At 43.4% G+C, this 15,083-nt stretch overlaps 1 protein-coding gene across 1 annotated transcript in view; it reads left to right on the plus strand.

Annotated features, from left to right (window-relative positions):
• Positions 1–15,083, plus strand: part of LOC126095117 (venom carboxylesterase-6-like) — a 116,192-nt gene that overhangs the window by 66,732 nt on the left and 34,377 nt on the right. The window contains exon 4 of the mRNA XM_049909825.1: positions 2,359–2,544. Coding sequence (XP_049765782.1) covers positions 2,359–2,544 — 186 coding nt within the window. The remainder of the gene's footprint in view (positions 1–2,358; positions 2,545–15,083) is intronic.

Consider the following 15,083-nt stretch of genomic DNA (forward strand, 5'->3'; position numbering starts at 1 on the left):
CTTTGAGCTGCAGGCCACCATCAGAGGAGGGCTTACCAGCAGCCAGCTGGCAGTCGTACCACTTCAAAGCGACCAAAGAGTGCTTGGCCGAGATGTAATTTTAATCACTCGAAGTGGCTGGAAATCCGAGAAATTTTTATTCAACGTTACCGCTGTGAAACTCTGCTTTCTTACAGAGTCTGGACCATGAATTAAACGTGTAGACCGGTGGAATGAATCACTTTTCTTGTTGCACTGGTTGCATTTACCTGTGATAATAGACGAAGCCTTCACGGCAGTTCTGGACCATTATCGCCGACCACATGCATCCTGTCATACTTGTCTTCCTCAATGACAGTGGTATTTGCCAGCAAGATAATTGCATAAGATCAGAATCGTCCTACAGGCGTTAACAGGTATGAAAGTGAAATGAGGCTGATATCTAAACCACCAAATTCTCCTGACCGAGCCCCAGGGAAAACTTCTGGTATGCTATTGGGCAACAGCTCTGCAGCCATAAATCACGAATATGAAGTTTGTAGGAATTGCGCGATCTGCACATAGACATCTGGCGCTACACACCTTCGAAAACCTACGAACGAATTGTCGAATCCACAGGAAGTAGGATTGCTGTTGCATTGCATTCCAAAGGTGGATCAACAAGTTATTAAACAAGTAGTCATTATATTTGCTTCCTCATCGTACATTAACAAGTGTGTCGCAAGGATTTCGTTACGAAGTTTTGAAACAATTTATGATGTCATCCCTGTAATTTTTTATATTGGGCTACTAGAGTGAGGAAATACCGAACATGACTGTCCTTGTCAAGCATACTGTTCATGGCAGTGTGTTTTCAACATCCCATTGAAACTCCACATTTGTATTTCGATTACGAATATCACGTAGTAACTTCAAATTTGATAAATAAGTATCGTATGCATTAACGTATATTGTATCAAGTAAATCTTTAGGTTTCTGCCAAATAATATCTCAGTGACGACACTCGTCTTCCCATCATCATCTTGGACAGAGTCAGTCCCAGGCTGGGTCAATTGGGAACATAAGCCTCGCCATCCAGTGTTGTTTTCCCACCATCTTCCTGTGCTTACTCTAGGCCAGTCCTCACCTTTTTTATCAGTCCTCCACACCTTTCAGCCGTCTACTCCTTGGTCTTTTTCTTGATCATTTCCTTCGTATCTCCGTGTCATGTACCTTCTTGGGAATCCTCTTGTTTTCCATTCTTTTTTTAAGTGTCCATAGAATCTTAGCTTTGAAGTTTCTATCCTGCTCCTCGAGGATTCCTCTTCCGCTATTTTCCCTATCCTTTCATTCCTTATCCTGCATCTCACTGTTATCCCTATCCTAAGTCTGATGATGATCATTTGGCATACCTGTAGTCTGCTTACATCTCTTTTCCCCATTACCTATGTTTCAGTATTGGCATGTAGTAACGTCTGTATATTACTTCCTTGCTTTTCCTGTGGGACATCTTTGTCCCACACCAGGTTCTTAACAATTCGCAAGAATGCTTGTGTTTGTCTGCGACGTTCACTTATCTCTTCCTTATTTCTTCCATTTTCCTGTTTCACACTTCCCAAGTACTTGAAATTCTCGATTTTCTTCAGTTTCTCGCCTCCAGTCTTTATTTCGCTAGTTGGTTAGTCTTTATTTTTAGTTATAACCAGGATCTCACACTTGTTTACATTAAATTTCATTCCATATTATCTGACAGTTTCTTTCCAAGCGTCCGGCTCTTCCTGAATCTCCTCCTTCCTGTTTCCTCAGATCATCAAGTCATCTGTGCACACCATTACTTCCCACTTCCCCAGTTTTTTCTACCACATTTGTCATTATCTCATACAAGATCACACTCAAGACGACAGGTCACAATGTACTGCCCTGTTTCTCACCACTTGTTTGCTGGAACCAACCAGCCCTTTATTTTCTCACTGTCACACAACTCAGACTTCCACAGTAAGTGTCCTCTACTCTGCTTGGCTTTTTTATTGCACTCCCTTTTTTTCTAGTGCCTCCCAGACTTTTTTCTAAAGATGTTCACAAATGCGTTTTCTGCACCAAGAAAGGCCATCACAACGTCTTCCCCATACTCATAGTGGTGCTCGTGGAGCTGCCTTTCTATTCTACTGGTCGTAATTGTCTTTCAAAAGGTATTACTTTTTCAGCGACTCAAGTTTCTTAGTCTTCAGATTGGTGGACATCCAAACGTTGATTGTACAAAAAGACAATGTCTTACAGAAACTGACGTGGATGGGTGACGCTTGTCAATACAACATAGTTACATTGTGCTATAATGTTTAATTTTTGGATCATTATAAATTCTCCTTGTAGTGTCAATAGCAACAATGATTTATGCCCCAGGCTTTCTGAGCCTCCTCAACGACGACATCCCGGGCAACGCTGGCCTGAAGGACCAGGTGATGGCCCTCCAGTGGGTGCAGCGCAACATCGCGGCCTTCGGCGGCGATCCGGACAAGGTCACCGTGTTCGGGGAGAGCGCAGGAGGATGCTCCACGTCACACATGTTCCTGTCGCCGGCTGCCAAAGGTACGGGAGCCGCCAGGTCCACTCACGTATCTGAAACAAGTAACTGATCCACACGCCTCAATACTGAGCAAACGTAACGTTACTGCAACAAGCTTTGCTTACATTGTAATCTAGGATAGGCGACGATCGTAAATGGTCTCTGATAAGGTTGGGATAAAGGTCCATCGCAAATGCGGCCTATAATTATTCACAAAATTAATGTTTTCAGCAAAATCATTAAGGGTACTGCATTTTTCACTGAATTTTAAATGCTGTCACGTAAGCACAAAAAAAAAGGTTCACGAGAGACATCACTCTAATACCGTGTGACTCGCCTCAACTCAGAGAGGAACAGAGGCCACAATTTATTTCACGTATGCTATTACGGCTGAAGCTACTCATACTGTAGAGCTACTAAATTGGGGGAATGTGGATTTCTGCATTCCACCCGCTGTTCCACGTAATTGCAGATATTTTCTGTTCGGTTAACTGTGCAGTTCTGTTCTAATGTACTTCACATACATACAGCTTTCATCAATTTGACCTTATTTTGTCGAAAGTGGGCACAAAATGGAAAATCAATTGCTTAACATTAATTCCTGGAAGAGTAGGAGATTTATTAATAACTGTATACAGCTTCATACTCTTTCTTAAATAACAATACTATTATTTCTGTGTTGTTTTTATATAATGCATTCATATTATAAGGTAGGACAGTGATAAACACACACACAGGGTGAATCACCTGCCACTACCTATAGGTCTTAAACAACTCGTGCACTCGTGTGTGGGCTTTTCATATTCTCTTGCTGGCTACAAGCAAACTATTAGTCACAAAGAAAAAAATGAACGGTACCTTTTTGTAGGAAACTCAATACACTTAAATTTTGTTCAGGGATACGTTGTCGCTAGAGACCGTAGTTTTCGAATTATTCCAGAAAAAACGTTATAAAGTGACGTACAAATGAGTTGTTCTTGAATAAAACGAAAAAAGTGGCCTCTAGCGAAAATGTATTCCAGTATAAAATTTAACTAAATTAAATTTCCTACAAAAACTTCTGTCATTTTTCTATAGAACTAATAGTTTGCATGTAGCAAGCGAGAGAGTACGAAAAAGTTGTACATGGCTTTTGAATGCATGGCAGGTTCCATAAAACCCATGGGCGGTGGCAGCTGAATGACCGTGCAGAGTGTATACACTACCAACAAGATAGTTGTATTCATTGCTTACAGTTTGGACGCGAGTGCATGATGAGAATAAATTGCAGTTGTTTCAAAGAAAATGCCTTTTTTGCATGCTGCACATCGAAATTTTTATTTTTATTTATGCACCCAGACGCGTTTCGCCCTTTTTACAAGACATCATCAGTGGGTGTCAAGTAACTTCTAATTCATTGCATCTAAGCAACTTAAAAAGATGGCGTTTACAGTGACGTTTAACGTAAACAATGAACTGAAAGTGCACTGTAAGATGTCCACCTGGTTGCCAGATGAGGAAAAGCAGTTTGCTTAGATGCAAACCACTGATGATGCCTTGTAAAAAGGGCGAAACGCGTCTGGGTGCATAAATAAAAATAAAAATTTCGATGTGCAATTTGTTAAAAAGGCATTTTCGTTGAAACAAGTGCATTTTATATACAGCTGCTGCGAAAATGGCCACTACAAGAAACGTGTTATATGATGAGAGTCTTATGAACATGTACGTTGGAGTTTCCATGCATCAAATTCTTTTTATTGTAATTGTTCGATGGGTAGAAGTTAGAGCGCTTGTGTTTTACAGTTTTTCCAGAACTTGCGGGCTCTAAGCTTGGAAGAATATTCCCAGTTTTTGGGACTTTTCTTGGCATCACTCAGTGATTCATCTGATCTTCCTTTATGGGAACTTTTCCAAATTATTCTAAGAATGACCTCACTATCACAATGTTTGTATTCAACCCAGGATCTACTGAAGTCCACAAAACATAAGCTTTGTATACAGTAAAAATTTGAATAATATCGCTGGCCGTCAATTTGTCTTCCGCTTACAGATATAAAGTTTGTTACTTGACTGTTTCAAAAGCCCTTTTAATTTTGTACTAATCGTAGATCATTTCTGGCATGTTTTCATCTTGATTTCTGATTTGGCCATTGTGGTGCATAGTACTCATAAGTGCGATATTTCTGTTTTTCTCTGGGATGTAACTGACCGCAGGAGTGACATTCGTGATGTACAACCATGTATAGTGTCCCTTTAATTTCTTGCAGCTGCTGTCTGAAGCAGTAAGAGAGAAAAAAGTTGTCGGAGGTTACATTCTGACGCCTTAGATTACTTATGAAGTCAAGTATAATCTCTTATCTTATTTTTTTGATGCTGCTCATACTGCTCTGCGTGCAAAGACGTTTGCTTTCAGAACATATGACGTTTTACTGTCGCAAAGCGCCCTTACTTTTATCCCACACTCTGCCGTTTACTTAGCACAGATATTTAAAATTTCTTCTGTGTCAACATTTATTAGTGATTTGTTCACCATCGTGAGTATTCACGAACACACTACAACACTACAACATTGAAGTAACCCACAGAAATCTCTTCCAGCTAGAATTCTTATGATAATATTATAGTACAATAATTACCATAATCCATGTCCATACAAATTATAAAAAATGGATTCACGTATGTATGTATCCATGTTTCACGTATCCTCCTAAACCATTGGACCGATCTCAATTGAAGTGTCTGGAAAGAATCGCTGTGGAGGTAAGAAACATCCACCTATCAAAGGAATGGGGCGAAAAAGTAGTGCAGCCCACGACGCGAGACTACTCATATTTTAGTCATCAAATGTTTGAGACTGAGAGCGCTTACAGACTAGCAACGAACTTTACACATAATCTCAAGCCTTTGTGATGCTTTTTCTCGCTGATGACCCTCACAAAATAATGATGGAATAAAGTTTGTCGCCTACTACATTTTTGCTCTTCATGCAGTAAAACTGCTACTTGAAGCAGGACGTTTTAATTTATTATTTCTTTACTATTAACTGTATTTGTGACACATTTTGCTGACACCCACATACACCACTGAACGTACCAGGAAAATTACATCATTGTACGACACTCAGTTCAGGAGAAACGACTTCATAAATATTAAGCTGCGTGAAAATGAAACTGCGGGGCGAAATTCGCCACACAGACAGGCGAAATATGTGTAGAAATACGCTTGAAATACGTTAAATATTTGTGAAACATATTTGAAATATGCCTGTGTGAGCAGAACCACGGGTTTTAAGCTCATCCTAAACTCCTGGAACGATTTCAGTCAAATTTGGCACACATGTTAGTTACAATCTGGAAATAAAATATACTGTAGGGGTAAGAAACAGCAGCCTTATGTTGGGGTGTGTGACAACGTGGAGAGAGAGAGGAGGAGGTTGAGGGCATGAACAGTCAGCGAGGGGGAAGGAGGAGATAGGCACACGTAGGAGGAGACTTTGAACGCAGATTGTAGTTTGAGCTAGACATATAGGACATTCCATTTCGGAAATTGGTTTGGAATTCGATATTCTGAGATCCACAGTGTAAAGAGTGTGTTGACAGTACCAAATTGCAAGCACTACCTCTCACCCCGGCCAACACAGTGGCCGATCGCCTTTACTTAACGACCGAGGGCTCGAATGGTTCAAATGGCTCTGAGCACTATGTTACTTAACAGAGGTCATCAGTCTCCTAGAACTTAGGACTACTCAAACCTAACTAACCTAAGGACATCACTCACATCCATGCCCGAGGCAGGATTCGACCGGTAACAGAAGAGTTTGCGTAAAGTAATCAATGCTAACAGACAAGCAACACTGCTTGAAATAACCGCAGAAATCAATGTGGGACGTGCAACGAAAGTATCCGTTGTGACAGTGTGTTGAAATTTGGCGTTAGTGGGCTATGACAATAGACTAATGATGCGAATACTTTTGATAACAGCACGAAATCGCCTGCAGTGCCTTTCTTGGGCTCGTGGCCACGTAAGTTGGACATTAGACGACTGGAAAACCATGACGTCATCAGATGAGTCCAGATTTCTGTGGGTAAGAGCTAATGGTAGGACTCGAATCTGTCGCAGTCCCCACGAAGTCATTGACCCAAATTGTCAACAAAACAATGTGCAAGCTGGTGGTGCCTCCATAGTAGTGCAGGCTGTGTTTACATGTAAAGAACTGGGTCCTCTGGCCCTACTAAACCGATGATGGACTGGAAATGGTTATGTTCGGCTAGTTGGAGACCATTTGCAGTCATTCATGGACTTAATGTTCCCGAACAACGGTGCAATTTTTGTAGGTGACAATGCGTCTTGTCATCGGGCTACAGTTGTTTGAAGAACATTCTGGACAATTTGAGCCAATGAAATGGACGCCCACGTCGTCTCACAGGAATCCCATCGAAAATTTATGGGACATAATCGAAAGGTCGTTGGTGCACTACTCATGCACCTACAATAGTTTCGCAATTATGGACGGTTATAAAGGCAACATGACTCAGTATTTCTGCAAGGAACGTGCAACGATTTGTTGAATCCACGCCATGTCGAGTTTCAGCACTACTCCGGGAAAAAGGAGGTATCTCATGCCTTTTGTCAGCTCAATGCATAAGGCAAATACATTTCTATGCATACATTATGATATGAAATTGATCCTTCACAACATCCACGAGTGATAAGTCAGTAAATTCAGAAAATATACTGAGATAAGACAGAAAATGTCTGATTTCTTTGACATAAATTCACGATGCCCCATACGGCGCCTTCTTAAATTAATAAGGAACGTTCTGCACCTAGGACTGTTTTTAAAATAGTGAAAATATTTCTTTTTGTGTCATATTGACCCTGAAAGGTCGTACATAACGATATTATATAGTACAAATCCAAACAATCACAAATTTTTTTGAGTTACAAACACCGCTTGCAATTGCAGACAAAGTCAACGTATTTCAGAGCCTCATTTCACAACATAGGTGATAAAAGAATACTGTTGTCAGGTCATGTAGACAGGAACGAAACAGCACAGTCAAGCGGGCCTTGAGAGGTGCGACAGGGTGCCTGAGCATTCATCGAACAAGCAACGTATGCGTGCAGCGCTGTGAAAGTGGCTGGTATCGTCTCTGGAAATTGGTGTGCCCACAGCGTATCTATCATGTAATGTCGTACCCATCATGAACTGTCATGCTATTCTCTTTTCAGAATATTGCATCTACATTATTTTGGTGTTGTTATAAATGACCTTCAAGTCTACTTTCAAATTTACTCTGTTAAGATGTTCCTTTCGTTTCTTTACCAGCACTAGAGGTACTCTCAGAATTATTCGAACGATCTGAACTGAGTTTCGCCTGATATGTATGCAACTTACATAACGTAGCTGTCTTAGCAGATCCTCGGCTCGCTTTTCGATACAGTCAAATGGTTCAAATGGCTCTGAGCACTATGAGACTTAACTTCTAAGGTCATCAGTCCCCTAGAACTTTGAACTACTTAAACCTAACTAACCTAAGGACATCACACACATCCATGCCCGAGGCAGGATTCGAACCTGCGACCGTAGCGGCCGCGCGGTTCCAGACTGTAGCGCCTTTAACCGCTTGGCCACCACGGCCGGCTCGGTACAGTCGTTTCATTATACAAAATGCTTACTTCAAGTGGCCAGAAGACATAACTGCTCCGTATGGCTATAGTTCCAAATGGAAATTAATATCACGGTAATGATAATTCTCGTATAACAAAGCACATTATTTTAGAAATGAATCAACTGTTACGCTTGTGATCTCAAATTGATACAGCACGTTTTAACTTGAAATTTCATAACGGAAATTTTTGCGTTGCACTGGGATCCGCCAGTCTATGCTGATTGAAACTAAAATGACGAGACGAAAAGTTTTCACCTAGCGGGATTTGAAACCAGTACCTGGGGTCATTGACTTTGTTACGGATAGACATTAAAATAAGTTTTTTTCACCAGTAGCGAGAAGTGCTCTTGTCTGAAATCGAAAAAAAAACATGACGTGAAGTTCTGTGGTGACTGGGAGTCGAGCCCTGGACTTATCGCTGTCGTTGACTACATACGAAGAGATGCTGAATATCGAATTCTTTTTCACCAGTAACTAAAAGTGGCATGTTTGAACCTAAAATGATACGAAGACCATTCTGTGTGTGACAGGGAGTTGAAACTGGTACCAACCGTTATTGCTGAAAACGGAAGGAGAGGTGTTAAAAATCATAAGCATTTGTCACCTGCGGTTTGGTGTGCGCATACTAGAATTTGAAATGAGACGATGGAAACTTTTGTGGGAACGGAAGCACTCACTTTATGGAGAACTTGAGACGTTCTTAATCTTGGAGAAACAATGAAATGATGGAACCGCATCGCCCCAAAGGCGTTAAATCCAGTGAGAGGAGAGATCTGAGCTCGAATCCCAGTCCAATATCAATATTTTCGGTATCTCAAGTTCATATACAATAAGAAATAAGTGCCCTCGACGATTAATAATACTAATAAAAAACTTACGTCATAAAAGCAAACTCGTGACTTAGTTATTGCCTGGTATAACTACCGCCCCTGTCATACTCCAAACTTCACCGACTCTCCTAAAGTAGGTGACAAAGGGACATGTGTAATGTGGCGTTAGATACACAGTGCCACCCTACATTGTTCATATAGACTTGCCAGAGGTGAAGAGGGTCCTCTTGTGCTTGTCATAATCGGTTGGCTCATGTGTGATTCGAACCCTGACTTAAGGCATACGTAGCATCATTCTAACAGACAACCACCCCACACAGAGAAAACATTCGTGATTGTTTCGTAAAGAAGACTACTCCGCACTCTATGGAGGTTGACTACAACCTGTGCGATGCATTCATTTCCTTGTTTGTCCACATCGGCGTATTCGACCACATAGGTATATACAACCAGTCTACCCCATGCGTGACTTAATTTCTTTAACACTAAGAACAAATCCATAATGTCAGCTGCACGAAGTGGTAACACGCCTAGGATTCGGAAATTTCTGCTGGAAGGCTTGCCTTCCTCTTTCCGTTCTGTGCTGGTGTAGGTGACAGACGTGAAGAAGGCCCCACCATCAAGAACGGGTCCACCCCCATGTTCACTGGCGTTTAACTGTCGTGATGTGAAGCAACTGCAACCTATTTAGCTACCGCAGCCGACATTACGTCTTCGATTTCGTCGCTCCACACAGTCAGGCTCGTGCTGCGATCACCCCTCAGTATTAACAGGGCGGCTGAAGGTCGCAGTACATCCGTAATATGGACACATACTGTACCCATTCACTGTCTGTCATCCATAAGCATGGCACTGTGAGAGGTCACCTTCGAATCTGCTGCTGATGGAATTCTGTCACGGGAACCGACGATCATATCTTTCTGCTGGGGATTGTCGCCACCGTCGAGATTTTTGACTTCTGTTAACATCGTCCCGCTGTTGTCGGATGGAACCAGTCGACGTTTCTTCTGTCGCTTTGGACTTGAGTGTCGGTATCCAACAACGACTGGAGTCGTTGCCATCAGGGACTGTCCGTTTGTAATGTCCTGCCACGACATCGGAGGCTGCTCAGTGTCATCTGAAGAGGACGCACCTGTCGACAGTCGATGATCGGATGAAACAGATTGGAGGGTCCCCATGTAAGTCAACGGGAACAACGTTAGATCAGGCGACATCTTCTCCTCCAACGTCGACGGTTGTGTGAAGCGACACTGCATACAGCTTGATCTAAGATATACTCCTTGCCCGTATCCCGAACAGGTATTTGACTGGCCATCGTAAATTATGATAGCCTGGCATCCGCAGATTTTGAAATAGGATGGGACATGCTTAGTAAAGTCTATGCCCACTGGCACATCCCACTCAGAACAGAGTACATGGTAAAGTGTGCCCATTTCTCCACCATAAGGCTTATTATATTGCTATAGGACCTCAACATTGCACCTCAGACGGCAACTCGAACGCGCGGACCATACTCTGACTGAGACTTGCATGTTACACTTTCACAGGTCCAATGTATCCGTCCAAATGTTGAAATTGAAGGTCACTCGTCTTTTAGTTAGACAATCCTTTCACAAGCCACGTCGCCCACGAGTTTCATGTAGACCACTCTGTTCACGATGGACAGGTGAATCCCTGTTAGTTCGTGATAATCGATGTGAACGTCATCTTGTAAAAACTGTTCAGCTTCCAGTGCATTGGGTTGCGCATACTCGGTCGTAAAACTGTACTTCAATGTCGACTTTGGCTGTGGGAATGTCATGGTTCGTCGAAGGAAGTAGGCTACATGGAGTCGGCTTTAAACTACAACAACCTCGCGCGTATGCTAACGCGGCAGGGACGTAAATAAGACATCTGAGTCGCTGCCCTGCCGAAGGCAGATTGTCAGTTCAGCGGGTGGGCCAGTGCTGATAAGTGTTCGCGCTCACTGCGGTACCTCTGATTAACAGAGATAACTGGTAACGTTAAATACTACATAAGTTACACGTTATATGTGGAATGGCCTCCCTGGAATCAAATAATAAATGACACACCAATGTCACAACTTAAGTGGAAATCATTCAGATTACTTATCGGAAATGGCAATGGAATATCAGTTGAATTAAGCAGCACAGTTCTGAACCATACCAGGAAGTGAATCGCCGGTCGCGTTGTTGCCAAAAGTATTCAACAATGTTGCTGATTCTCCATTAGATTAGCGATAGCCAACGCTGAACTGGCTAGCAGTTGTGAATCTCTCCTTTCGAAGATGCTACGAAGCCTGCTATTACCGTGTTGCCTGGTAGCCGAAATATCTAAAGTATAACCAAATGACTTGTAACTGTATTTTGATTAAAGCATAGTTAAAAATAATCTGCAGACTCGCCGACTGTAACTCAAACATCATAAATGACGAGGATGGGGAATTATGTGGATGGTCCTATTCTTCAGTAGCTGTCGTAACTACAGAGAAAAAATAAATAAAAATCTCCGAGTTTTCAGGATGACATTATAATTCTGTTGCTAACGGAATAAGACTGACAGGAAACCCGAATGGTAGGATAACATCGTGAAAAGAAGTGATATGGCAAATACCAACAGAATTCGAACAAAGATAATGAAACGTAGTCGAATTAAACGAGCTGATGCTGAAGGAATTAGATTAGGAAGTAAGGCACTAAAAGTGGTAGATGAGTTGTGTTATTGAGGCAGCAAAATAAGCGAAGGTGCTGAAATTGAGAGCACAGAAAATGCAGTAAGCAAATCATTTCCGAAAATGAGAAACTTGTTTACGGCCAATATATATTTGGATGCTGGAACGTCTTTCCGGTTGGTATTAGTCTGGAATAGTGTAACCGTGAATGGAATTGAAGCGTGGGTCGGACAAGAATAAAATAGGAGCTTTTGAAATGTGGTGCTACAGAAGAATGCTGACGATTGGAAGTGCAGCTCAGACAATGAGGAGATACTGAATCTATCTGCGAAGGATAGATATTTATTTCACAACTTGACTAAAAGTATGGATCGTTAGTTAGGACACGTCCTGAGGCATCAAGGAATAGTGCTTTGGTAATGGGTGGAGGTGCGTACAGGGAAAGGGGGTAGAGGGAGAAGATTAGTTGAAAAAGACCACTGTTTAAATACGGCAACAAGATACAAGTTTCAGCAGGTCGGAATAGTTATGTAGAGATAATGGACTTGTTAGTTTTCCGCGCGGAGTGGCCGCGCGGTTGGAGGCGCCATGTCACGGATTACGCGGCCGCTTCCGCCGGAGGTTTGAGTCCTCCCTCGGGCATGGGTTTGTGTGTTGTTCTTAGCAAAAGTTAAAGTAGTGTGTAAGTCTAGGGGCCGATTACATCAGCAGTACGGTCCCTTAGGAATTCACACACACTCGTTGGTTTCGCGTAGATAACTGCATCAAACCAGCCTTCGGATTGAAGACTATACCTGAAAAAACAAAGACAACAAATGAAGTGTTATGTTTCCCCCCGTCTTCTGAATGATTTGATGCAGTTCGTCATGACTTCCTCTCCAGTGCCAACCTCTCCATTTACACTGAAAGCGCAGGGTTATTGTAATTGATGGACCCATTTTCAAAACTTCGTATTTATTCAAGCACAAATCCTCTTGACGAACTGTAAGCTTCCAGATCTAAAATCATTTGGGAAATTTTGATTTCACTATTTTAAGACTAACAGCAGAAGAAGTACAATAGGGATTGCTTTCCAGTAACGCTCCTGAATAGATTCCTATATGAAACCAGAAGGTGTACAAGGGCATTTTACGATATAGCCTGCTCGTGGGCTTCACGCATTGAATTCATATCAAATACGTTTAGGAAATCGACAGTACATTTCAACGTTTGTCCGAAATATGCGCGGCCAAACACTATAGATGTGGAATGTTTCCACTCTGAAGATGCTAAGATGCCGCTGTCAGAACTACTGGGTATCCATCTCTCGTTTCTCAGTAACACAGGTTATGTCAAGATGCTCAATGATGCTGCGTGCCAGCGCGTTCTAAACGCGACCAAACAGATCCTCCGTTTTCATCAGGCTGACGGTAATGTCGGCGTGGTAGAAGTCGAACGTTCGGTATTAGGCATTAGAACTGCCATTCGAGTTACCTCTAGAGGACGTCATGACGGCCTTCTGATCATACGGCGCTGTTCGTGATCATAAAGGAGAACGCTGGTCCCACGTTCCACACATACCCTGTTCTCAACAGGGTGCGCGAAATAACAATTGATCTGCACAGTCACGTTCCGTCTTAGCTGACCATCAGCGGATGTTCGGCCATAATCACGTACGACGGACAGCCGTGTACTCGTTCTCGGTGTGAAAAAGAGGGCCATATCAGATCTGAATGTCTGCTGCTACGCATAACGCCACTACCAACTTCCGTTGTCGTCTACGGTACTTCCGGCCACTTATGCGACAGCGCTCAAGTCGCCACCGGCCACTAGGCGGCTCTTGGAATCACGTGAACAGCTATGTGTAGTGTGGTCGACGCTTATGTCGAACGTGGCTCCTTGGTCGACTTTTGGTTGACCCGACGGCGGCCTTTCTGCCTGACCGGCGCGAGTCCCTCCCGTCTTTGGACACGGAAGGGCGATCGCGCAAATAACGCTCCACTAAACGGCGCAAAAGGAGGCGCCGTACCAGGTCGCAACGGGATTCTTCTTCCTGTCCAGATGATACTCTACCTGTTGAGAAAATCAACGTTTTCAGCGTGTGAGACCTTGGACGATGTTGTCAATGCGTCTGTGGAACGGTGACCTTCAGTGGCTCTCGCATAGAAGGAACAGAAAGTCTCTATCTCTGAAGTCCCTACCGAAGAAAGAAGAATGCCAGCCGATATGGTGGTGTCTGCGACGTATTCACCTCTGGCGCGGAAAGGGGCTTTTGAAAAAACAGCAGATCCCATAATGGAGCCTCTGCCGTTAGGGGATCCGATCTGCTGATGTCAACTTCTGCGCTGTGCGATCGGCGCTGGCAGCACCCGCCACCGGATGCCTCCGTATCTTCACTGCAGCGACCTGTAGCTGCACCCCCCCCCCCCCCCCACCCCCACCACGCGCGTCACTGAATTTCGATGGCGTCCGGATGCTCGTCAAGATCCATCTCGTGAAAGAAATGATATTGACTTCGGAGCTCCACATTGCACTGCTACAGTAGATGTATTTAGAGCAGCGCTCCAGTGGATAGCAGCAAGTGACTTCTATGACTCTCATGGTGGTCGCCGTGGCCGTGAAGTGGCAGTGTATGTACTGGAAGATATCCTGACTGTCGTCATCATGTATCTCCCGTCTGCCAGGAGTATGGCGTTACAACTCACTCCACGCTTGTCATTAATGTCTGTGCGCCTTCTGACATCGGGAGGAGGAGATTGCCCTACTGTTCTTATGTCCACATGAACATCTTCTTCTTGGAGGGGACTTCTACTGTGTACATGCCCGGAAAGATTAATACAAGAATTTCACAACGTGCCAGGAGCTGCGCCTCATACCTCTACGAGGTGCATTCAAGTTCTAAGGCCTCCGATTTTTTTTTCTAATTAACTACTCACCCGAAATCGATGAAACTGGCGTTACTTCTCGACGTAGTTGCCCTGCAGACGTACACATTTTTCACAACGCTGGCGCCATGATTCCATGGCAGCGGCGAAGGCTTCTTTAGGAGTCTGTTTTGAACACTGGACAATCGCTGAGACAATAGCAGCACGGCTGGTGAATGTGCGGCCACGGAGAGTGTCTTTCATTGTTGGAAAAAGCCAAAAGTCACTAGGAGCCAGGTTAGTTGAGTAGGGAGCATGAGGAATCACTTCAAAGTTGTTATCACGAAGAAACTGTTGCGTAACGTTAGCTCGATGTGCGGGTGCGTTGTCTTGGTGAAACAGCACACGCGCAGCCCTTACCGGACGTTTTTGTTGCAGTGCAGGAAGGAATTTGTTCTTCAAAACATTTTCGTAGGATGCACCTGTTACCGTAGTGCCCTTTGGAACGCAATGGGTAAGGATTACGCCCTCGCTGTCCCAGAACATGGACACCATCATTTTTTCAGC

Source organism: Schistocerca cancellata, chromosome 8 (genome assembly GCF_023864275.1).
Source record: "Schistocerca cancellata isolate TAMUIC-IGC-003103 chromosome 8, iqSchCanc2.1, whole genome shotgun sequence".
In the NCBI taxonomy this organism is placed as follows: domain Eukaryota; kingdom Metazoa; phylum Arthropoda; class Insecta; order Orthoptera; family Acrididae; genus Schistocerca; species Schistocerca cancellata.